This window comes from Crocodylus porosus, unplaced genomic scaffold, assembly GCF_001723895.1.
Source record: "Crocodylus porosus isolate Cpor-Errol unplaced genomic scaffold, CroPor_comp1, whole genome shotgun sequence".
In the NCBI taxonomy this organism is placed as follows: domain Eukaryota; kingdom Metazoa; phylum Chordata; order Crocodylia; family Crocodylidae; genus Crocodylus; species Crocodylus porosus.
In genome coordinates this window covers 143,933,768-143,958,928 of record NW_017728886.1, presented here as the reverse complement: position 1 = coordinate 143,958,928, position 25,161 = coordinate 143,933,768, and the positions used below count along the sequence as shown (strand labels likewise).

Sequence of the window (25,161 nt, the reverse complement as noted above, 5' to 3'; positions counted from 1 at the left end):
TATGACCCCAGCTGACTTCCTGCCCTTTGGGCAGGGGGCTAGACTCGATGATCTCCCGAGGTCCCTTCCAGCCCTGATGTCTATGAAATCTTAGCAGCCCCCCGTGGCCACCCCGGCCAGCACTGCCACCGCTGTCTGCCCTGTACAGCTGAGCCCGGCCCCCACCACCAGGAAGAGCATGGCGCTGCCCCAGACCCCGAGTCCACAGCAGGAAGCCTGCCCCCCCATGCTCTAATCTGGTGGGGCACATGCCCCCCTGGGATGCACAGAGCAGCAGGGAACTGCCTCTGCCCCTGTGCCTCCTAGACAAGCCACCTGGAGCTCTGTCCCACTCCCCGGCCCCAAGGTCCCATTCACCACCCTGGCTGGGCAGCACTCCCAGCCCTTGCCCCACTTGCTCCCTCACTGCGGGCTTCAATCTGCCCCCCCATCCCCCTTCCTTCTCCCATGCCCCTTCCCCTCCACAGACTTACCTGCAGGGCTATGCTCTCCATGCTGCCTGGCTGCACTCCTGGCCACGTTCATGGCAGCTGCCCCCATGTATGCGGCATCTGGAGGCCCTGGCCAGAAGGCACAGTATATTTGTCAGTGACATTATCTGCTACACTGGCCAAAAAAAGCCAATAGCCAATTCAATACATGACCGATATATCGGTGCACCTCTAACAATGATAAAACTTTGTGTGAAAAATTTTCTTATGAAAAGGGGCAGCAGAAATTCCTCCTAGTTTATTTGATCATTGTATTTATACAGTATTTTTCTGGCAAATTCTTTAAAGCACAGTGAAACTGTGGGAAAAGTTTGCAGTCTTCTTCACAATATATCTCTGGCTACTGTGGTTCGGTAGTGGGTGAATTTCTCATTCTTTCTGCTAAAAATGTTCTTGGCATCAAAGTGAACCAACTGACATTATGTATTGATTTCTTCTTGCTGTCTTCACAGCTGGCTATTTTGAACTTCTCCTATAGTACTGATATAACTCAGTTTCGACAACTCCACCTGGATGACACCCGCAGGTCTTTTTTCTTTGTATCCTTTTGCTGGTTCAAAAAGTAGCAATTATGACAGTAATTTGCAGTGCAGAAATTGGGTACTTTGAAAGGTTCTTAATCTGGCATTTCTGGTCTGCCTGTTGCTGTATTCAAATTATAGTTCCTGTATTCAAACTGAGGACAATATCTGATTTGTGCAATATGTGTAAAATCCTAACTTTCTATATATTCCAGAAACCAAAATTGTCCCTGGTAACTTCTTCCTTCTTGGTTTGTGAGGATGGCAGCTGTAAGAAATCAATATGATTTGCCGCTGGGGAGGTGAGGGAGATTTAGCAGCTCAACCAGGGGCTTGATCAAATAGGTAAGGGATAATAGGCAATTTCATAACTCTGATGGAAGGTTTCTAGGAACAGTTGGCAAGGACAAGGGTTTATAGTGCAGTTGAGTAGAGGGGTAAGGGGGTATCAAGAGTAATGGCTCCATTTTTTATTTTAACAGCGTCACAAGAAACTCGCTTATTTTTACCCAGAAATTCAAGCATGCCTTTGGTTTAAAAAAAAAAAAAATCTGGGAAGGCTGGACTAGAATGTCAAAGCATCCAAAATTTGAATCAGGAATATTAGGAGGCCAGAAGAAAATCAAGAAAGCTTGATGCTTTACTTAGAAAGGCAAGTCAGAACAAAGGAAAGGGACCAGATGGCTTGCTGGGTGCAAGAAAGCCAAGTTTGACTGGGGAAGGAGGGTGCATGAAAAATAAGTGCATAAATACATATAAAATGGAAAAATTTAATTTGAAAATTTATGTAATAAACAGTAAAGTTTTCTTTTTAAAATTTAATGAAGTTTCTATTCTTTCTTGACCAAAGGTCTTATACTGACTTGGAAAACTTAGTAGTCACTTTGGTTATTTGAGAGTGTTTGTTTAAAAAAAGAAAACTAAAATGTCTTGAAGCTCCAATATAGCCCAACTTTTCATCTAAGCATCTCAGTATATTTGGTTTTGTTCCCAAAAAAATATACTTATTTTTACTGAGACAAAGTCCAATGAATATCTATTCATTTTTAATATATATTTAAGAAATTACTATAAACAGCAGTGTTTGAAAAAAAAAAAATCCTTTTCAGTTGGCAATCTAGCAGTACTACTATGAAATTAGATTGTGTATTTGTAATTTAAGAATATATCAAGATGCCCAATTAGGGCTTGAGAGCTGGCCTGTACTGAGGGGCCTTAGGCCTTTATTAGTCTGATCTTGCAGAAGGAGATTCAGATTGCATATGCTTAGCATCTTGATTAAGCAGCAAACCCAGTCCATTATGCTACTGGGCTTTTTTTCTGTTTGTTAGAGGTTTGTAGTTTTTTTATAAAACTTTATTGGAAGAATTGTGTTGTATTGTTAGAGTGCTGGATTACCAAACCTGAAGCAACATGCTGTGCTTGGGAGATAGAACTTTATTTGTGGTGACGGATTCAGAAAACATTGCTTGTAAAATCTGTAAGACTCAAGTAGACAGTTATGGTGAACTATTTATGCAGAGGTCAAAAAACTCTGGGCGCTATACATGCGCGCTTTAATGTGCATTAGCTTATTTTAATGCTCATTAAATCCTCACTTAAAAACCATGGGTGCCTGTATATGAGCAGACTTGATTAATGGAGTTTGCTGCAGCACAGTAATTACCATGCTCCAGCAGCCTCCTCCTGTGTCTTGTGTACCAGTATCCCCGTGCTTAAAAATGGCAGCAGGGGCTCTTGAATTAAAGCTAATTCAGGATCTGAAGTGTAGTTTTCTATTTCTAATTGTAATAGAATTGAAGCAACCTTGCTTCTCATAGTGCCAGACAGGACTGATATATGAAACAAAAGCCTTCAGCAGAAAAAAAAAATCCTGGTATTTGGATTTGATCTTTTCATAGTAACTTTTATTATGCACTTTCCTTAGCCGCATCTAGGTTTTCTTCATTGTGACAGCCTTTTTTGGTACTGGAAACATAGCTTCTGTCAACAGGTAAATTTAATTGATTCTGTTTGGAGAAACTCTATGACTAGGGACACAAATTACACATAAACCGGTGTAAGTGATTGGAAACTGGTTCAAGCCTGTAACACAACAGAAGTTCAGTGTACATAAACTGCTTTCAAAATGGTTGAAACCATTTTAAGATGAACCTGAATGGATGTAGTACCAGACTAACCTGTTTTAGATTAAATTGGTTTATTGGACTTCTGTCCCAGGTCCCTTCCAGATTCAAATTAACTCATAGTCCCCCAGCATCCCAAGATATTTTGCACCTCCCTTCAGAGAGTGGGTGGGCTAGCCTTGCCCAGGCTGCCTGCCCTAGCCAAGCAGAGAGATGTGTTGTAGTGCCCCTGGCTTCTGGCCTGGACCAGAGTGGGCATGTGGTTGTACATCCAGAATCAGAAGTGAATGTCTGTTCACTTGCTTATAGGTTCAATCTATGCAACTCGGACTAACCTGCAAAGACTGAATTGATTCAACCTTGGGCCTTTTGACTGTCTGTACTTGTCTGTGTGCAAATTATAAGTAGGGCAAAAAAGACTTTCAGGAACGTAGCAGAAACAACATGTTTAACAAAACAGTCCAGTACACCCAAAGCAGTAGTGAAATAGTGATTGTTATTACTTAGCTTCTGTAATATGTTGTCTCAAGGCCCAGTACTTCCAGCAAAGCAGTTGTCTCAGTTTTTGTTGGTATAAGTTGAGGGAACCCATTCCCCTCCGGAAGAGTTGTGTAGCTTGAAGAATTCTGCTGGAAGTGATTAGGAAAGAATGCTGAGATATCAGGACCTTTATAATGCTGCATTTGAGCAAGATAAGGGTAGCCTGAATGCTTGGAATCTGAACAAAGTATATAATGTCTTATTAGCAAGAGAAATGAAACTGCCTGCTTTTTTATGACAAACACAATTGCAGAGATACATTTTAATAATCTCATTTTATTGTTTTCATGGTTCTCTAGTTTTGACCCAGCTTCTGTATATTGCTTCCTGACAGTATTCAGTCCCTTTATGATGGGAGGCTTGCTGATGCTGAAGGTTAGTAATTGCATGTTAGTGTCATTTTTCTCAAAGAACAGCTTAATGACTACTGTGTTTTGCATGCAGGAATTATTTTTCTGTAGTTTACAGTGTATATGTATTTTTGAGAATCATTTATATTTTCATCAGGTGTTCAACTCTCTTTGAGATTAAATATATCTGAGATTCGAACCCCCCTGCCGCCATACAGGGTTGTACTCCAGTATACAGAATACGTAATTGGCCAATGATAGTTATATTTTGTTACATTTAAACAGAATTGTGTTATCTTGTAAAATCTGATAAATAATCAAAACACTAAATTTATTCCTTGATGTGTAATATTCTCATAAGTTAGTGAAATAAACATTTTTATTCTCTCCACCTGTTCAAAGTGTATGAAGCAGACATGTTAACTTTCCGACTGATTTTTGTCATTGTTTTGATGAGCTAAATGTATCTGATTTTAGGAAATGGCCCTTCTTAAGACTGGCTTGCCCATGCTGTCATTTCCTGTTTCGTGGCAAAGTGTGGCAGATTCTTTTGATGTCTGATATAAGAGTCATTTAGATAGCACTGGGGGAAACAGGACAGGAAGTCCTGTTGCTACATTGTTCTTGTGATGAGAGAGATTTTACCCTGCTAGGTTTGCTCCCAAGAAGCAAAGTAATTTTTTTTTCTTCATATAGAGGAACAACCAGAGTCTGCCACCCAGCTTTGAGTGCAGAGCTGATAGATGCTGGAGAGTACTGACCATGAGCAGGACCACAGCTAGACATTGCCTGCTTGTCCTAGATGTACCTTTAACAAAAACCCAGCCTTTGCCTTCCAGCACATACAAAGACAGGAGCTGTGAAATGGCATATTTAGTCCTTTTCTTAAAAGGTGTACTGCCTTGTTGATATCTTTCTTTTTTAAGAAGTGTGAAGCAAATCTGAATGTGCAAATGCAATGCTCACACTTTCAGGGTTTTGTACTTAATTAATTAAGTCGTGCACATTTGCTTAGTTTGGTTGTGGAGAGGCAGTGAGTGAAATGTTTTTGCTCGTTATGTCTCCATCCAGACTGAAATCACCTAACGTGCTGGGAACTGCCTCATAAAATATTGCGTATAAATCATTCTCAGTTGTAGCATTTGTGGAATGAGGCAGGACAGGCCAACACCACTAACTACATCTCTCTACTCATAGAATAGTTATGCTAGAATAGGTTAAATGAAATTAAGATCACTAGCGTGTTTTAATTATGGAAGTTTTTCACTGTGTCTAAGCCTTGACCATAAATTGTAGTGCACTCAAGAAAAAAATACAAGCAAGGAAAGAGTAGAAAATCATTTGGCAGAGAATATATGCTCACTAAACTGACAGTGAGATGTCTCATAATAGCCATTCCGAAAGCATGAATTTGTTTCCACTAGTGATGTTCTTGTAGGCTGTTCTCTTAATGTTGTTGTAAGCCTTAATGTAATTTGTGTTTTTTAAACAGGTTATAATCCCTTTTGTTCTTGTGTCTTGTGCTTTTGAAGCTGTTCAAGTCACAACACAGCTATCTTCTAAAAGGTACAGTAGATGTTTTACTGTGGTAGTGTCTATGGGTTTCATTGCAGTGATCAGTCAAACTGTTTCTGAACACTGCTGCTTGATTAGTAAGGATGTGACAAACCCTGCATCAGACTCCATTTGTATGCAGATCTGCTCACTTTAAAAGAATCAGGAGTTGTCAAGTCTCAGTTCAGAAAAAAAGGTGGGAGGCATCACTCTGCTTTTCTCAATTTTTCAATTGGGACTGGGCAGTTGCACCCATACAAGATGCACTGTTCCTAATGCTACCCCAGGCAGATGCTCATACAGCCACTCTCACTTTTTCTTTAAATGTTCCTATGAAGTTTTTTTGTGTTACACCTTTTGAAAAGAACACCTTTTGAAAAGAAGACTGGGGGTATAATTAAACAAAAAAAAAATAGTGTAATTGTAGCATGTGTAGCCTACCTATGCTAGTTTCACCTGGCTAGCATGGGTAACAAAAGCAGTGAAGATGGGGCAGCACAGGTTTTAGTTGTCACGAAACAGAGCATTTACCCAGGGTTCCTGAAGAGTTAGCTGGTTGCTAGGGGGTTCTAAAACCTGTTGCTATTTTGTCCCTCCTTTTGTAGCCAGTGCTATCTTAGGTTAAGCAAACACAGTTATGCTTGTGTGCTCTACAACTGCACCTTGTTTTGTTATGTAGGTGTATCTTGAGATTAGCATTGGCTTCTTCTCTTGAATGATCCAATATTCTTTTATTGAGCTTGCTCATCCAAGAGACTTGTAAACAGCGAAGGACAAAGAATTCAGCAAACTTTGCCCGTGCCGTTCATTGAACCCTGCACTCCACTCATGGAGATTCTGTTGCTTCCAAGATTATTTTTCAGATTCTCTCCCTGGCTTACCAGCAGGCAGATGACTTCAAGCCTTCTGGAACAAAGGGGACTTTTTTTTCTGTGAAATCCTTCTTGTGATCCAGAAAGATATGTATGATGTCCCTATCAACAGGGGAGTTCTCCTTTAGTCTGAATTGCTCCCAAACTCCCTGTTAGGTAAAAGGGAGGAGCCATCTCTCCATATGGGCCCTAATCTCAAATTTGTTAATTTAGCCCAGAGGCTATTGGATATCACAAGACTGTGATGTTGTTGGGTATATAGGTTCATACTCAGCATGGACCAGTGTTTTTGTTGCATTCTTTTTAATGAGGCATAGTTCATTTACCCAGGAAATGCTACAGAATTGGGCCCAAGATCATTTTCCTTGGAGGAGGAAATCAGCTGTGAGGTGCCACCACTATATGCGTCCATATCTTTGTAATATAATAATTTCTGATGAAGTTTCAAGCTGCCAGTTGATTAAATTTCATACTGACGGCACTTACAAATTAAACAATTACACTTAGTGACTTGTCTGCTGTTGGTTCAGTTGTTTGTAGCACTGCTGTAGTGCCATTAATAGCTAACCAGTTTTTAACGAGTTGTAGCTCCTTTTGTGTGAACTAGAACTTCCATAGTTTAATGAAAAAAATAAAAAAAATGAAGATAAAAAAGCTTCCTTAGCTCAGCATGCTTCCTTTTAGTCCATTTTGCTGGGATCTACTTTCCCAGAGGTTAGTAATCCTATGTACTAGTACGTTTAGTATTCCTCACATCTCAAGGGACTTGAGAACACTCCACAGAAGTTTTTGGAGTTTCTGGAATACCTTTTATCCAGTCAAAGATCTTTAGAAAAGTCCGATTGTGCTTTTAGCAGCCCTCCACCCCATAAGATTGGTTTGTCATCAAAGAACTGATTACTCATTTAAGCAAGGCGCGGGAACTTTTATGCTCAGTAGCCTTTTTGTCATTCGTGAATCCTATGGACATCTGTGGTCTTATATTACCAAATAACCTATTGCTGCCCAGAGCAAAATTCACCTGTTATGTAGTTGTAATACCCTCTATCAAGCACAGCGGTTTTTAAAATTTTTAATATTTTAAAATGCCAACAGCACCTACAATTTGACAGACTGCTCATGCTTGCTGGCAAATAACTCTAATCTGGGCTACCAGTTTCAAAAATGACATAATCTTGAAGTCTCTTTTTCAGAGCAATATGGTGAAATTACATGCTCCAGATGTCAGGTGTATTTCTCCTGTTATGCTTTAACATCCCTTGCAGAGTACATAGAAATTATATATCGTGGATTGAAAGGCAGCCATATGGAGTCATGTCATTTTATATTTATGCTTGAGGTTTTAATAAGCTTTGTAATAGTGTCTGAGGCTATAAATAATTATGATCTTTCTCTCTTTTGCAGCCTTTTCCTCATTGTTCTTGTCATTTCAGACATTATGGCTTTGGTAAGCTAATGTTGGACATTCTGTACAAATAAGATCAAGAAGCAGAGCACTCTTCTAATTCAATCTAGAGATATCTGAATTAGTTTCAGACTTCAAAGTTTTTAGAACTAGAGCAGTGAGTTGAATCAAAGCCCTGGCATAATTTACAGATAACTCCCCCAGTCTCTACCCTTTGTATATCCTGTAATGAATGCTTCTAAAGAAGTGTGATTTGTACTACTGCAGCTCTTTTGCTCTGTTTTAATGTATTTCCTATTAAATATTTGGGGAACTTACAAGAGCAAAGGAGAATGCTAGTTTTATGTGGATGCTTGACGTAGGTAGTTCATTTTTCAGGAGTTTTCTTACCTGTTTTGAACCAGGAGGTCTCAAAATTATAGGGGGGTATTTTAGACTGTTCAAAAGGTGTGGGAGGTATTTAATAGTTGCCCTTTGCATGAGTAAGGCTGAAAAATCCACTTCACAAGCTGTAGTTATAAGAAAAAATCCAATTACAAGTTAAAAAAAATATACTTGAACAGTGGCTTCAAAAATAGCTGTACATTACCATGTTTTGCCATGGCCTGAATGGGAACTCACTTGGGCCCTCTCTACATGTGCAGGTAAAGGCACAATTGGATCTAATGCCTGATCCACACAGTTGAGCCTCCTACCATGCCACACATGAATGGTGGGAGGTGAGATTGTGCGTTAGAACTAATCATTACATTGCCGGTGTAGGAGGAGCCCGATCCTGTGCGCTGCCTTTACCTGTAAGCAGCAGACATCCGTGGCTGGGAGTCCCCTTTCCTGAGGGAACTCCTAACCATGGAGGCTATGCACAGCCAAGACCAAGAGTCCCTGCAGCTAACAGGGCTCTGGGTCCTGGCTGCACATGGTATGCATCCAGGACTGAGAGACTCCACAGCTCATGGGGCTCTGGGAGCCAGAGCCCCGTGAGCTGTGGGATTCTGGGTTCCAACTACATGTGAAGTGTAAACAGGAGCCAGAGCCCTGTCAGGTAAGGGACTCTCAGTCCCGGCTGCAGGTGAAGCGCAGCAGGGCCCAAGATACTATGCGTGTCTGGGGGTTTCACGCACCCCTGAGTCTTGGGGATCACGGTAGCCACTATCCCCAGGGCTTGGGGGTTAACCCCTGTAGCTGGAGCCCTGTCAGCTGACAGACTACCAGATGCAAGGGAGACCTTGCTGCATATGTAAATTAAAGCTCGATAACAACCAGCTATAAAGTTAATACGCATTTTTGAGGTCTAACTTTATAGCTGGTTGGAACTTTTTATTGTGTGATATCTACTCTGCATGCAACCTGGTCTCAAGGTAATTGCACAATTAAACAGCTAATTGTGCAATACCTGTAATGTGTAGAGAGGGCTAGAAAGAGATAGTTGCTGTAATTGTGCTCTCACTTCCCACATACCCTTTTGGAAGATTTGCTTCAAAGTTATAAAACATACCCTTTGTGTTATGCTCCTGCATACAGCATCATGATTGGTGCGATTCTGCCATGTAAAGCAAGGGTGTCAAGTTCCCTTAGCTTCCTGTGATCCAGATCCAGACCATGGGGAGTGTTGTGGGCCAGCTCTGGCTCCACCTCCAGGGGTGGAGCAGACAGTGATGGTTTTAATTCCCAGAGGTCCCTGAACTACAGGGATTAGCATAGCCATCACTCACCTCTCCACTGCCAACACACATCCCACATCAGGGCTTCATATGCCAGAATATGCAGTCCAGATCTTTTGATACTCAGACATAAGAGAAATAAAGGGCACAATTCCTTACAAAATGGAAAAGAGGCTTGGTATAAGGGGCCTGGAAATATCTTTTTGTTTTAACAGATCTCTGAGTACATGAATAATAGTTGTAGTAAGTTAAATAGGAAAAAAGATTAAAATATTATTGAACCACACATAGGACTAACAAAATCAATTCAATTAGATCCACTTGACAAAGTTAAGGTAATCTTCTTTATATAGTAGACCAAAATACATTTAAAATGGTCTTTAACTTGTATCTTCTTCCACTTAAACTTCTTGATCTTAAAAGTTTGGCGAACACTTATCTGATATACAAAGTAGTGTTAACTACAAAGTCTTGGCATGCAATTTTTTGCAGTTGAAGACAATGTAGGTGCCACAAATATTCTAGGTGATCTTTTCAGTGGAGTGAGTTCCTCATATACCTCACTATGACAGTTCCATGGATCAGCGTTCTGCTGTTCTCTTTCTTGAAAGTATTATTCTGTTTTTAAAATGTTAGTATTTGTTCATTTTTGAAGTAGCTTTTGAGGGTTTTTAAGGATTGCTATGTAACTCTGCCCAGCAACTTCAAATTCCCCCTTTCAAGTGGGTGATGGTCCTATTTTTAATAGCTTGCTTCTAATTTCTGAGTTATCCTTGAAAAAACAAATGTAAAGTATGTGTTACCTGAAGCTACTAATTGCAGAAGTACTTCTTGGGCACTTAAGGCTGCTTTGCATGTGTGAGATGGGGAGGAGTGGTCCAGAAGGTCAGTGCGAGGCATGTCATGTTTTGACTGATCCCAGATTTCTGGTAACATGAATCCCCCCACCTCCTTGGATGGCAGGACATTACCTACCTCTCTTTGCTGCCACTTCCCAGCCTGAGTTCTATCTGAGTAATTATGAAAACCCTCCTGTGTGACCTGCCTTCATGGGTATGAAATGGCCACATAACCAGGGCTGTCTTGGTCCACCCCAAGCCATGTATTTCTTTTTGCCAGTTTGGGAGAAGAATTGAGGCATGTTTTTATCCTTTCACAGGAAAATAGGGAAGTGTTGGAAGAGGCTTGACTTTTCTTCCCAGGATCTTGTTTCCTATAGGAATAGAGGTAGAGAGCAGGGACAGTATACTGGGTGGGTGTGGAACAAGTTTTAAGGGACTGCATCTCATAGCAGAACACTGAAGAGAATTGTACCCATTCTTAGTGATGCGAAACAGGTTCTCAGACTCTTCTTTCCTTGACCCCAAATCATGTACACTTTTTTAGTAACACTATATTGTGGGCTTCATTCTTTCTTCTGTTTGTCATATTTCCCATGGTATTTGACAGGGGTCAGACTTGGGGCCAGGACTCACGTTGGCCCGCCCGCCAGTCTGCCCAGTCTCACCTGCTAAGATTTGCTGTTTCTATAACTGGTGAAAATGCAGGAGGCTGCCCATTTTAATACTCCAATGTCAGGGGACACTGTACATGACCCCGACCTCCCCATACTGTGTCTCATGCCTTGCAAATGGCATTCCAAAACAAGTATTTAATTTTTTACCCAAACTTGGCCTCACCACATCTGAGGACTTATTGGGGTCTCCCTCTCACCCAAAACTCAACCTCACCATGTCTGAGGACTTACTGGGGTCTCAACTCCTGTTCAGCCTCCAGCACAAACTCAACCTCAGGCATTCGTAGACTGACCTTAGCCCCTATGCCCCCTCACTGGTACTTCAATTCATTCCTTCATACTAGAGTCTCTGGATTACAAATCCGTTTTAAGTCTGGGCCAAACTCAGTCCTGTGTTTGACCTCTCGCATTCTGCCCTTGGCTGGGTCACACGCATACCACCTCCCTCTCACTGGGGCCTCTTGCACTGCACCCTCTCTCACCAGGCCGCTTTCATGCCACCCTACCTAGGGCCACTCTCAACCTGCCCTTGCTCCCCTGAGTGACCCCATTGGGCTTTACTATTCACATTCTGACCAGCACACATGCAGCCTTTCAGGTTCCTTGAGCTCCCCTACTCTGTGGCACTGGCGTTGTGCCTTGCACTGGGCTGACTCTACCCCTAGCCCCTTGCTGGGCCTTTCGGTCCCCCTTTTCAGGGGTCACTGGGGTTTTGTGCCCCAGATGGAACTCGGGCGTCACCCCTCGCTGGGACCAGCTCTAACTGATCTTCCCCCTTACTGAGGTCAACACTACGGCCCCTATATGGGGCCACTCTGCCCCCTCACTGGTGCCATTCTCTGCCCCCTTCTCACTGGGGCCTCTGGGGTCTTCCACCCCATGGGGCTCAGATATCCAGGGACATGTCTGACCCCTGTGCCTGTCCCTAGACTTGGGTATCCCACTAGGATGTGGGGGCTGGGGTTTTAAGGCACCGTGACCTGCCTTTCACCAAAGAGGTAACTGGCCTGACATTTCTGGGGGACTGTCCTGCCATGGACAGCCCCACCAGACCACCCTTCCCCGGCAGGGTGCATTTTTCTGTTATGCCCAGGACCAAGCAGGCCTGCCTGCCCTTGGTCTAATTCCTGTTAGGCTATATGTTGTTCCTGGGGTCCTCTCTCACTGACCCAACTCTCTGAACCCGCATTGGGTGCTTCCCCTCCAGAGGCTGAGTTTCAGCCTCCTTCTTTCCAGACTGAGCCTTTCTCACTGAGCCTTTCTTTCCCTTGACAGTGATGTTGCCCCATCGATGGGACCTTCAGCCTCCTTAGCCTCTGGCGCTGCCTCCAGGCCAGTCATGGTGCCAGATAGAGCAACATGGCCCAGGCCTGTCCCTCACATTGGGCTTAATAGCCCTTTGACCTCTTGGCCCTCTTGCATTGACCAGTTGGGGTTTGTTGGCCTTTGCCTTAAAGTGGCAGACACCAAAGGTGCTCTGCCACAGTATTATATGTAATTATTAACTTTGACGATCACCAATACAGATGGGAAAAATGCTATTCAGTCGTATAGATTTAACAATTTGGTTTACTAAAAGGCAAAATAGAATATCATAATATCTTTTTATTGAAAATTATATGAATTGAACAGTCCTCACTGCAGTATATTTGCTTGCCAAGACTGAATCAGCTGTTCACCTAAGGAAGAGGATTTTTGCTATCAAATGGATATATATTTTTAGTCTATCAAAGGTAATTGCATGACCCCCTTTATGGTGTATTAGCATATGCGCTCTCATCTAATTATTCTCAAAATGTACACCCAAAATAAGAAAGAGTTGCTATTCCCATTTTACAGATAGTTAACTGAAGCACAGGGATTAAAGTTGCCTGACATCAACCAGGAAATCTGTGACATAATTCTGTTCTTTAGGTCACTTTGGCCATTGTACCCAATCTGAGAACCATTATTCTAATGGAGTGGTTTTGGCTTCTCTTAAACAATGCTGTCTATTAAAAGTCTTCTTTGCCCTTCACAAGAAAACATGATAGAAATATTTAATTTGCTGTCCTTAGCCATTTGTACTCAATACTAAATTTATTCTAGGCATCAGAATTAGATTTTTGCTGTTTAATCCAGATTAACTTTCCTTTAAAGATCTTGCCCTTGTTTTATTGAGTAATTAGAAACATGGAGAAAATCTGAATATGTTTCTAATGTTGTCTTACAAGTTGTGCAATGTTCATGTACTAATCAAACTTGTTTTCTTATTTCCTAGCACTTTTTCTTTTTGGTTAAAGATTATGGAAGTTGGCTGGATATTGGAACAAGGTACAGTATGTTTCCTTCCAATACTCCCTTTACAGGGCATAATTGAAGGTTAGTAGGTTCATAGGTTATTTATCTGTTTAGATTCCTGTAATAACAACCCAACATATGTGACCTGGAAAGAAATGTTTCAGAGAGAATACAAGTTTCAGATTTAGGTTTCCGAAGTGGTTATATAAATATTAAATAAGTGGTAAGAAATAATTTGCTAGTGTGTTTAATGGACAATATGTTGTGTTACAAACCTGGCCAGTTGTCCCTTGAAGACCTTGTTCAAAGAGAAGTTGAATAGTAACCTAATGTTAATATTCATCACTCTGTGTATTTTTGCCCTTTCCAAACTCACTCCATTGCTGTCCATTTTCAGGACTCATCTGAAGCTTTGTTCTTGGCTACATTACTACAGTTCCTGGTGGGAGTTAACTGCAGTATGTTAGATAATGGAAAATCATATTTTAACACCACAACTTCATTGTTTTCATTTATGGGTGATGAGTGGTTCCTTCTCTCTGATTTCTTAAATTCATGCACAGATTTGGAAACTATTTTCTAGGGAAATGCAAGAGACTTCAAGGATGTGCTATGTAACATGGAGCCTATGTCTCCTGTTACTTTAAGGGCAAAGCTGCAGCTGGTAGAGCCCAAGCAGTTGAACAGGGGCTAGGTGCAAGAGGGAAGGCAGGAAGGAAACACTGCTGTTTATGCAGTTTATGCAAAGGGACATATTTGCAGCTAGTCAAGGGAACACCTGACCAGAAGGGGGCAAAGTTTAGGGGGAATATCAACCCTAAGCCTGAACCAGGGAAGGCAGTCTGGTCCTGCCAGGGAAAGAGTTCCTGAGCAGCAAGGCTGCAAAAGAGTTCCTTGCTGATACCTGGGCTATCCTGAGAAAATGCAAGTAGGATACTGATGGCTTGCAGGGGAATGGGACTCGGGGTAGTGTGTGGAGTTCATGGTACAGCCAGGAAACAGATGTTTTATGTTCAGACACAGTATGGAGTTTGGGCTATAGCCAGAAGGCTTATTTCTTTATTATAGTTTATAGTGGCAGACTGGGTTGGAACTATCAGGGGTGGAGAAGGTCCCAGTAGTGCCCAAGCAGGATGGAGACAGGGCCATGAGACCCAGTGCCAAAATAGGCAAGACTAAGGTTGGAGTCCACCTGGGCTAGAAGGCCCAATGAGAGGAAAGGGGCATTGGCTGTGAAGTCCAAAGCCCTAACAAGGGGAAGTGATTGAATGGCAACATCTCCAAGGTATGGGCATGGTGGCTACAGGGGATGTTGAAGGCCACAAATAACCCACAAGGCAACAGGTGCCCAGGAGGCTTGGATGGGCCAGGAGGGCCCATCTAGTGCAAGTCTAGGACTGGGACCAGCGGGATCTGAGAAGGAGCCACTAGTGGTCAGACAGATTAGGGTTTGCTCTAGGACCTTTGAGCAGACTCCCTTTTTCATATTCTAATAAATTCAACAAAGGTGTGGCAGGGGAGGGAAGAGGGAGGAGACCCTAGAGGCAGAGTAGAACAAGAGCTGCGTGGCCACCAGAAGGTGTCACAACTGCCAGCTACACTGTGTTTGTCAACAAGAAGCTTTCTAACAGGAATTCTAGGATTCAGTGAGCAAAAATACAGTATGACTCAAATCTCAAAATAAATGTTTCACAGCGTACTATCTATAATAGTTACATATCCATTGTCTAGAGAGGGCTGAAATGTCTCCTGTATCAAGGTGTGCTTAGGGCAGAATGTATCGGGGGGTCAGCAAGTGAGTTGATTATATGTAACTTTAATCGTGCTGCTTTGTGTGCACATCCTGTGCACTGAGCAAGACAAAAATAGTTTGTGGATTATGTAATGGAAATCTGTATTGAGGCAGCAGGCAGGAGGAGGGAGAATGCACAAGCAGGCTTACATTTTGCTTTAAATAAATTTTGAGTTCTTGTCTTTGCAACTTAGGGCTCAGCTACATAGTTTTGCTTATACAATTGAAGTACAGTCAGTCAAATTGTAAGGGTGTGTGCACTTAAAGCTTTCTTGTGGTCGTCTTACTGCTGGAAGAGCAGCACCAGCTTTGTGACCAAAAGAAGGCTTGTACTTCTGCCCAGCAGCCAGCAGAGAGCACTTGTAAAGACACCCCTGCTGACTGCTGCCGGTTCAATGGCTGTGCTTTCCCAGGGCACACCTTGCTCCCTGTCGGTATACTGGATGTAGTGGAGCCCCATGGGTGTGCATGTGCTCTGATAGCTTCTCTGTAGCAGGTACTGTCTGCCACCAGAACTGACAGCAGAAACGGTTCTGTGTAGAGAAATCCATAAATAATGTCATGTAATCCCACGGTGTGTGGAACTCCCTAGGTCTTTGAGGAAAAAGGTATATTCTTACAAACAAAAGCATTCCTTCTATTATGTCATAAGCAGTGATTCAAACTGAATGTGAACTCCTGGCACTAGGGACCGGCAGCTTTAGAAGGCTATTTATGCCTGGGGAGGGATACACTGCTGATCTTACTGCTGAGGGTTCCTGGGTATGGTGCAGGAAGGTGGCCTGGCCCTTTCCCATCCCCTCACTTCAGCTGCTTTGCTAATTCCCAGACATTCCCTTGAAGGGTGTTGCTGCTGTTCGAACAGAAGCCTGAGGATAGCCTTAGAATATCCATATTTGCTTCTGGTTTTGGGGGCTGCCAGAATTTCCCCATGTAATTCAAAAGAAAGAAATGGTCTTTTCATCCACTTATCTTGACAAAACCTGAATAGTGTTTCACGGGACAAAAAAAAGCCACTTTCTTAGCTCAAGGCATTGGCTGCTGCTACATTTCAAAGGCTGTCTGCAAGCAGTTAAGTTAGAGCTTCTGGGGAAAAAGGCTATATGAATCTTTCCTGAGAAGAAATGTTTGGCACCTTAGGAAGCATTAGGCAGTTCCTCCAGCTCTTTGTGGCACTAAAGTGAGTGTCTCACTTGGAGAAAGATGTATAGAAAGTTAAATATCACTGTTCACAGGATCATTGAACGTAAAGAGACTTGGACAAGCTCTGCTTATTTGTATGCAGAAGCACTTGGATTATTCCTTTAGACCAGGGGTGTTAAACATAGCCTACAGGCTGGATCCAGCCTATGCAGCTGTGGTATACAGCATGCCAGACTACTGGTGGGCAGCTGAAGCTGGAAGCCATGACCAAGGGAAGTGACATGCCCACAGACTGTCTTGCCGGGGGGGGCTTGAGCCGCAGTAGACATAGTGAAGTGGCAGGGGTTGATACAAGGGCTGATACAGGCCAGTTGGTCTGTTGCCACTGCTGCAGTAAGTGGCCATTTGCCCACGCAGGCTTGCCACACGGTGCTTGTCCCACCTCCTCTGCTGCTGCCCCTTGCCAAAGTCACCACTGCTATCACTGCTGCTACTGTGTGCTCCAGGCCAGGCAGAGCTAGAGCTGGAGCCTTTGCCACATGTACTGTGTCAGAGATAGTGCAAGGAGCTGCATGGTCCAGATCCAGCCTGGAGTACAAATTCAGGTTGATGCCCATGCTTTAGACTCTTCATTGTTAGGTTCCAAATATTCAGTAACTTACGAACCTGAGCATATGGGGTTTTGCCTGTTTCTCAGTGGTTATGGCTTGCTACATACACTGAGCTTAGCTCTTTATAAAAAGGCTTTGAAGCTAGGTATTTTCCTTCCATTTCAAGGTTTTAAGAACTGAGTGAAAATGTCCTATTCAGTGAATAGCAGGCCACCTCATTACCAGTGTGCCCTGCCTTTCCTTCAAATAGTCCATCTGGGCTGATTTTAAATGACTCAAATGTTTACAAACATATCATGCTACTGAGTCTAAATTTTCCATTTCCAAAATTCATCCTATAACTCTTTTTTCCATCTCATACTGTTATTCTCTCTTTTTTTAGTGTTTCCACCTTGCAGCAGAATTACAACATTCCACACTTGTTCCATGTAGTGTTTACCTTTCAAAGAGCCACATCCCATTGTATAGGTAGATACCAGGGGTGTCAAACATATAGCCTATAGGCCATATCTGGCCCATAGAGCTGCTCTGTCTGGTCCACTGGGCTATCAGTAGGCAATTGGAATTTGGTGGGGTATGGCGGGGGGGGATGACCTGCCACAGGAACAGGGGCCCTTGGGCTCCAGCAGACATGGTGATTGGTGGCAGGGGGGCAAGCAAGGGCTGATACCAGTCACTTGCTCTGTTGCTGGCCACCATCTGTCCTGGGCTGCAGTTCCATTGTGACCTGGGCAGGATGTGGCCTACAAGGAGCCCCATAGACCAGATCTAGCCCAGGGCATGAGCTGAGTTTTTTTACACCCCTGCTGCATACAGTTTGCTGGCCTAAATTGTGGTGCGTCTCTTCCAAAATTAGTATCTCAGATATTGTGTCCCCATTTTGTACATATGCATTAATTTGATTTATTCCAGACTGCAAATAGCTTTGTCATCTAGATTTCAAAACTTCTGATGCCTGTCTTCTACCTGTTATGTGCATCTTTCCAATTAAATACATTTGTAAATTTAATGGGACTGGGTTGCTCTCTTCTTCCAGGTCATTTATGAAGATGTCTAGATGACACCAGATGTAACATTGATTCTTGTGGTACCACAGTCAGTAATTTGCCAACGTAACATTGATTTCCCTACTCAGTAAACTATCAAGTAACTAATTTGTTTATAGTCTTTGAGAAATGTTTTCAGCCTCTTATCTAAAGCTGGCATCTAAGTCTGTCTGAATTTGTTTTGCACGGAGAATTAGTTCTTGAAATAAGAATGAGGTCAAATCTTGAAGCTTTCTTAACAGAATTCTTAATGATACTTTCTTATGACAGGTTCCAGGGTTTTCTATAACAAGGCATAAGTATCCCTTACCCTTCATGTATCTTGAGGCAATCATAGATTGTATAATGGGCATTGGAACCTTCACTGTTTTTTTTAAATAATTGTCTCTGGGAAAATGCAGCCTGTTCCTATCCTTCATATAACCATACATAAACTGTATACATGTGCACTTCATTCTGACAGATTCGTACATTTTGAATAACAGCCTTGTAGAAAGAATGCCAAGCTTCTCAACTTATTTTTATTTAGAGTGTCTTCTAAACCTTAAGACATACTCTCGTTGACCTACAGTATGTCTGAAGGCAGGAATAGAAGAATAAACTACTGTATCCTTTTTTTTTTTTTTATAGGCTGGATGCTATATAGTTTTATATGAACACACTTTACAGCTACTCCCAGATTTTTAGATCAGTAAAACTGACCTGCAGAAGATACAGAAATAGATAAAATCTAATCCATTTTACAGCAATTTCAAAGTTCAGAGGGTACATACAGATAATGCACATGAAGTTGTGTCTAGGTTTCCAGGTGCACAACTGAATATGTGAAAGAGCTGTGATAGGAGTGCCCTACTGCAATGCATCTGTTATAGGACAGGTCCAAGTCCACAGTACATTTACTGGTGTCTTGTGTGCTAAACTAGCTGTAGTCATGGAAATTCAGAAAATCTAGACCTGACTCTTACAATTGAGATCTTTTAAACTGGAGGTGAAGCATTTTCACCAGTAAGTTTTTGATAGAGGAGCCAGGCTTTATGCTGCTGTAGTGAACTTTTGCTAGATGCAGAGAGGCCTTGCAAAGATGCAGGGGTAGGTAAGATGCTGAAATTTCTATAGGTTTAGAATTAGAAATCCAGGCCTTGAGCAAGGACTAGGGAAACATTCTCATGTGCTGAAAACACTGTTGTATAGGAGCTTTAAATAGGATCAAGTCCTCTTTTTCCCTGTTCTCTCTTTCCTCTTCCCTTTCTTGCCTCTTAAATTATAGTTTACCTCTGTTTGAAGTAACTTGTCCCATCCTGTTATCTCTTCTACCACCCTGGTGCTCTTAACTGTGTTCTCTGATTTCCATCAGCCTTACCTTATCTCATCCATGGCCCCAGTCATCCAACCTTTGGATATCTCTTTCCTACCATCATTCGTGTCCACCCTTTCCTTCCTGTCCAGACACCTCTTTTATATGTAGAGTGACCATATGTTCAGGTTTAGCAAGATAGTACTGGATTTCAGAGGCTGGTCCTGGCCTGCTGTTGAGAATTATAATAGGTGTCCTTGAAATGCAGGGGTTTTGGGGTGCAATTTAGCTGGGAGTTGGAGGAGTGTGGAGCACCAGCACGCTACCCCAGCCTTGCTGACTTGTGAGAGCAAGGAGGTGAGCAGAAAGTAGTGCCCTGGATGTCCTAGATTTCCTTATGGTCAGCCTGTTTATAACCATCACTCCATTGTGGTCCTGTTCTGTTTCTTTACAACCATTTATCCTTCTTTTACCGCACCTGCCTCTCTCTTCTGGAGCTTGAGATATTACTGGAGCTCACATGGGATCATCAAATAACTATTACCAAATGGATTGTAAGCATAGATCCAGTCCAGGTTTTAGCACACTAGCATGAAGAGAAGACATTGAGGCTTTCCCCACTGCCGAAGCTCAATACTGTCTTTCGCTCTGGGAGTTTTTTTCCTTTTTGTTTCTTGTAAATTACACCATTACCCCAGCACGAAAACTAATTTTCCAAGCTAAGCTGCCTGCAGGCACTGTAGGACTGGTTGCTGATATCTTCCGATACGTTGGCAGTATGCCACTATGTGATAACAAATGGACTAGAGTTGCTTTTAATTGTACTAGTGCAATGCACGCTTTGTGGCCTGACTTAATCTCCTCTCTTTCCCAGGCTCTGGTATTTCATATGGGAAGCACAGCCATTCAGTCTTATGCAACAAGCAAGGGAACACTTTTTACTTTCCTCTTCATTTCTTTATGAATATGCGAAGGAACCAATCTCCAGTACTTTTTGCAAGGACTGGTGCTGTGCAAAAAAGAAAGCATCTCTGAAGAAAAGAAAGCCCTGTAAATGTAGCTTAGAAATTATCTGTGGCATTTACTGGTAGCTTGGGTAATTCAAAGAGTCCATCAGCAGCTGAGGAAACAGCAAAACAGACTTTTGTGATGGAAAGGAAGACAATGAAAAGGAGCTGGTAATCAGTTCTTTATTACAGTTGTTCCATTGGTGAAAACTCCTGATCCTCCTTTCACTATCTGTGCTGACTCTTTGCGTTCAGTCAAGAGATATTTGGGACAGGAGAGGATAATCATACCTGGAGATGAGGGTGGAGGTACTCTATATCTGTGAGTCATCAGGAAGCTCTGGAAGATGAGTTTGCCTGCCTCATTAACCCATAATCTCTCCCTTTCCTCATATTGAAGTCATTTATACCATTGCAGTAAGGCCTAGGAAGATGCATGAGAGAGAGCCGAATCCAAGAGAGCATTTGCTGTCAATTTTGAAGCTGGTGGGTGTCCTTATATCATTCCTTTCTCTTCCCTCACCACTGATCTCCAGGGTTATGAGGTTGTTTTTGTTGAGATTCTTTCCTTCTCTTGTGCCTGACAGCTCCATTTCAGAGGCTGGGAGTGACTGGATAGCCTGAAGTGCTCTTGATGTTTTCTGCTCTGCTACCCAATGGTCACTGTGGGAGAAATAATGCTCAGTTCCTCCCCAACATCATCTCTTAGCACCCTGGTGTGGCAGCACATCTGATTCAGTCTTTGGGGTGGAAGGAAAAGTCAAGTGACCATGCAAGTGAAGTATTGTGAGCACCAAGCATTCCAAAATCAGGATTCAGGTCCAAACAATATTAAAACTAACTTAAAGATTTAGGGTTTTTTTAATGGAAAAAAAATTAGCTGTTTTTTTTTTTTTTATTTACCTCCTGCTTTTTCCGTTTCACATTTCCAGGCTTTCTTGTTTTCTGAAGCTTGTGGAGGCTAGTGCCATTCAAGCTGAAACTGCAACCGTAGGACCTGGGGATGCTGGTACATGAGATGCAAAGGCTGACTGGAGTATGGTAATTACCACACTCCAGCAGACTTGATCGAGTCTATTCCGACAAGCTGTAATTACAGCACGTTGGAGCAGCTTCCTGGCTTGTGTATAGGCACCCATGGGTTCTATACAGCTGTCCCTTGGGGAGGACTATTCCCAGAGGATTCCCATACCTTTCCACAGCTCTGGGGCTTTAAAGAATCCCTCAGTCTGGCAGGCACTGTACCATGAAGGCAGGTTGGGTTAGAATTTGGGTTTTAGCTGGCAGTCTTATGGGAAGACTGGGGAGTTGGGCAGGAAGGGGATACAGATTTGCCCTTTTTCTTATAATGTTGAAATTTAAACTAGGACATAACACAGCCAGCTGGGCTTCAAGGGTCAGGTGCCACTTCTGAGGTGGAACCACGTTATTTGTGTGTTAACTCTTTTGGTGAACTTCAGAGTCCAAAGTGTGGTGACCAAGTTAAGCATGTCCTATGCCTGACACAGCAGATCTTGCATGATCTGTTTCTAAACTTGGCACATTCTCCATGGAAGCATAGCTGGAGCATAAAAATAGCCACGTACTGCTCTATTTAGCTAAAGCTGGAAAAAAATATTTTTTTTAACTGAGAAACAACATAGGAAGAATGGGTTCTCTTACATAATTTAAGCCTGCAGTGAATTACCATTTAATTCACTTTAGCAAGCACTCATTTTAATTACAGTCTGTGTGCAGTTGGTAGCTTTGTGCAGATGCAATCTGTAGTTTTATGAGGTTTATGAGGTACAGTGCTCAGTTGGAATGTGATCAGTGAAGTCCTAGGCTATACCCATATGTGGATTACTTGTATCTTTGTACTTTTCAGACTTCACATTGCTCAAGGTATCATATTTATATTAAATTATAATCTACTTGTAGAAGTGATTTTAATTACATTCTTTTTAGTGATAACCGTAATCTAGGTAGGTGAAAATCTAGTCTTGCAGGTACTTAACCTCAGATGGGCTTTCCTGATTGTTAGGAAACCTCTGAAGGTATAAAACTTAAATAGTTTAGAACTGAGAGCTAAAACCAGAATAGTTTTATTCCTCCATACTGGTCAGTGGCCAGGCTTTTATAAGTTGAGATCTAGTGTTTCTACATTTCACAGAACTAAATTATGCCAGGCTGGTGCCAAAACTCAAGAGTTTGTCACAACCTTGGGGGTCTTACAGATTGATTGCATCAAAATGATGAGCTTTGCTGCTCTTTCACTGCTAAAATGTCAAATAAAATGAGCCCTTGGGCAGAAATTCCAGATCATTAAACCTTCAAGTGCTCCTCTGAATCTCTTTTTTGTAAATAAGCACAGACTGCATTGGGTCTGAAGTTATCCTGCCCTTTCTAAAGAACCATCTGTGTTGAGAAAGGAGATGGAGAAAAAGATGCACTAGGAAGTATGGATACAAAACACTAATGTTTTTAGGAATCCTCTTAGAAAAGTCAGTTATTGTGCTGATGGTTCTTGATGCCAGGGTAAACGCATCAAGCTAGTTTGAAATATTCAGTGAGTTCAGAAACTGATCCCATTTCTCAATGGCTGGTGGTCTGTATCGGGTACAATTATACTAAAACCTTGCCTGTCACTATAACTTGTAATGGCCCTTTTTCAGATTATCTCAATTAGCAGTTTCTCTACTCAGTAGCAAGCTGGCCCTAAACTAAAAACAAGACCAGATCAATAATTACGTGTCTAAAATCATTACGGAAACTACTTAACTGGATTTTTCCATTGCTTTTCTTTTTCAAGTATGTTCTCTTCTGACTTCCTCTGTTGCAGCATTAGCCACTTTGTCCTTGTGATGTCTTTTACCATCTTCATGATGCTGCTGAACGGATTGGCTCAACTGCTAACGACAAAGAGAATTGAACTTTGGGGGGTGACTAAATACCACGCCACGTGATAGAGCTAGAAATACTGCTGCTGCTGTTTTTGAGTCTTCAGCCAGTCATTAGCTGTGGAACATAAATTTGGGTAAAGTGAAGTGCCAAAGACCCATCAAAGGGACCTCCTTCTATCAATGACAGGAATCAAATAAATATCTACTCCTGTGACTGAAATTGGCATGTAGGTAAATAAGTCTCAGTTTTGTACTACCTACATGTACATATATTTTTGCAAATAAAAACTTAAATTAAGTCCTGTTGAAGAGAATGATACTTGCTTCTTTTTGGTCACTGACTTGTTTTATTTAATATACTTGCAAAATCATGCCTCGTCTCTGGCAGTGGCACAAGAGTGTTACAGACCAAGGCACAAGGGAGGTAAATATGAGCAGATGGCTAACTGTTGATATGCAGTGTGTAAAATAAGCATCAGGTCACTTAGGAAGTCAGCTCTCCTTTTGCAAGTCCACGTAGATGCTCCTTATTTGCATAGGTGAAGACAACACATTGGGACTGGTGGACCTTGATTTGGTTTGGGTACTTGGTATGTAGTGTCCACTTTCCAATGCAAATATTTTTTCCCCCAGGCCTGCTTCTAGTGTGCTGTTGCTGAATTTGCCATGTTTTGCAATAGCTTTGTATGGCAGCAACACAAAATACTTACTGCCCTATGCTACCCAGGGAAAGCTGAAAACAGTGGTCAAGATGACCTTTGTGTAGTCCTGGATGGATGTACAGTGCCCATTCACTTTTAAAACCTATTAGGGATTGCTTCTAGTAGGGGAGTCGAACTCATTTGGCCCATGGACTGGATGCAGGTTGCTGGGCTTTTCCAGTGGAGTGCTACATGTAGATCAAGTGGGGCTGGCACATGCTGCACACAGCCTACAGGGCTGGATTGGCTCTGTGTACTGACTCTGGTGCATGGATCTGATCCAGACTTGCTTAGGGCTTGTGTGGGACAGGTACTTCATGCAGCAGGTTCCCCAGTGCCCACAGCCCCAGGTCCGGCCCACATGCCAGACTAGCTAGGATGTCAGCTCTAGCAGCACATGCAGTATGTGGGGTTGATCCAAGACCCATGGGTCTTGGACTTGGCCCTAGGTTTGGTCCATGAGCTGTATGTTTGACTCCCCAGTTTATGAGGTCTGTTAATGTGACACTGTAGCCCCTTCTAGCACCTAGAGCCAGATCTTATGCCAACAACCCCAGGTTTATCAAGTAACCCAATATGCACACCCATAGCACATACAGTTCAGCATTTCACCACCCACTGTGCTTAGTGTTTGCGTAAACTATGCAAGGCTTGTTGCTGCCAGGGAGCACTACAGAAAACAAGGTGTTTTGTGGTTGCTTTCTCTTTCCTCTCTGAATCCATCTGCAACCTGGTTTGGGAGCAGGTCTGCGAACCATATATCCTTTGGAAAGGGTACTGCTGAATATCCCCATGTGTTCTAAACACACATTTTCTTCATTATTTACAAACCACATCCTTGACGCAATTGCACCACAGAATATCAGCTTGCCACCAGTCCAAGCTGCAGCCAGCACTTGCAGAACCTGTAGCAGATCAATTCAGCACAGTGATGGCCAAAGCTTGAGCATGTATGCTGGGGGTAACTTCAACAGTCCATTCCCAGCCATCTGGCACTGAAGTGTGGCTATGCAGCTGGCACTGAAGTGTGGCTATGCAGCTGTCTAATACTGGAAACTAGTCCTTTCTGCTGAAAGCCTGGCTGGGAGAAACCAGTCACATACATTCATCTGCTGCTGAATGCCGCTCAGCATCTTTTGGGCTGACAGCAGAAACTTTGAAGCACTTCCTCTTGTGTTTGCACCTTCTAGCAGAGCATAGTATGTTTGTTGATCCTCTGGCATCTCACAATGGACCCCCACTGCTTCTCATTCCCCCCACTAAGCCTTTATGGCTTATCCCAAACTACATTGTTCCAGTATTTGCAGGACCCTGCTGGCATGTGCTGTACCCTTGTTTGGCTGGATCATCACCCTGCTTCTTTCCTGGA

General features: G+C 42.5%; 1 protein-coding gene across 2 annotated transcripts in view; it reads left to right on the top strand.

Annotated features, from left to right (window-relative positions):
- The window catches only part of PIGN (phosphatidylinositol glycan anchor biosynthesis class N), a 155,840-nt gene extending 132,435 nt beyond the window's left edge, over positions 1 to 23,405 (top strand). Inside the window, exons 23-29 of one of the 2 annotated variants that reach the window (XM_019542154.1) lie at positions 944 to 1,030; positions 2,950 to 3,005; positions 3,978 to 4,053; positions 5,521 to 5,594; positions 7,859 to 7,901; positions 13,297 to 13,349; positions 23,031 to 23,405. In XM_019542154.1, coding sequence (XP_019397699.1) covers positions 944 to 1,030; positions 2,950 to 3,005; positions 3,978 to 4,053; positions 5,521 to 5,594; positions 7,859 to 7,901; positions 13,297 to 13,349; positions 23,031 to 23,154 — 513 coding nt within the window. In that variant the 3' untranslated portion in view covers positions 23,155 to 23,405. Of the gene's footprint in view, positions 1 to 943; positions 1,031 to 2,949; positions 3,006 to 3,977; positions 4,054 to 5,520; positions 5,595 to 7,858; positions 7,902 to 13,296; positions 13,350 to 23,030 lie in introns of those variants that run through there. The other variant, XR_002102371.1, reaches the window with a different exon arrangement.
- Positions 23,406 to 25,161: the final 1,756 nt, after the last annotated feature.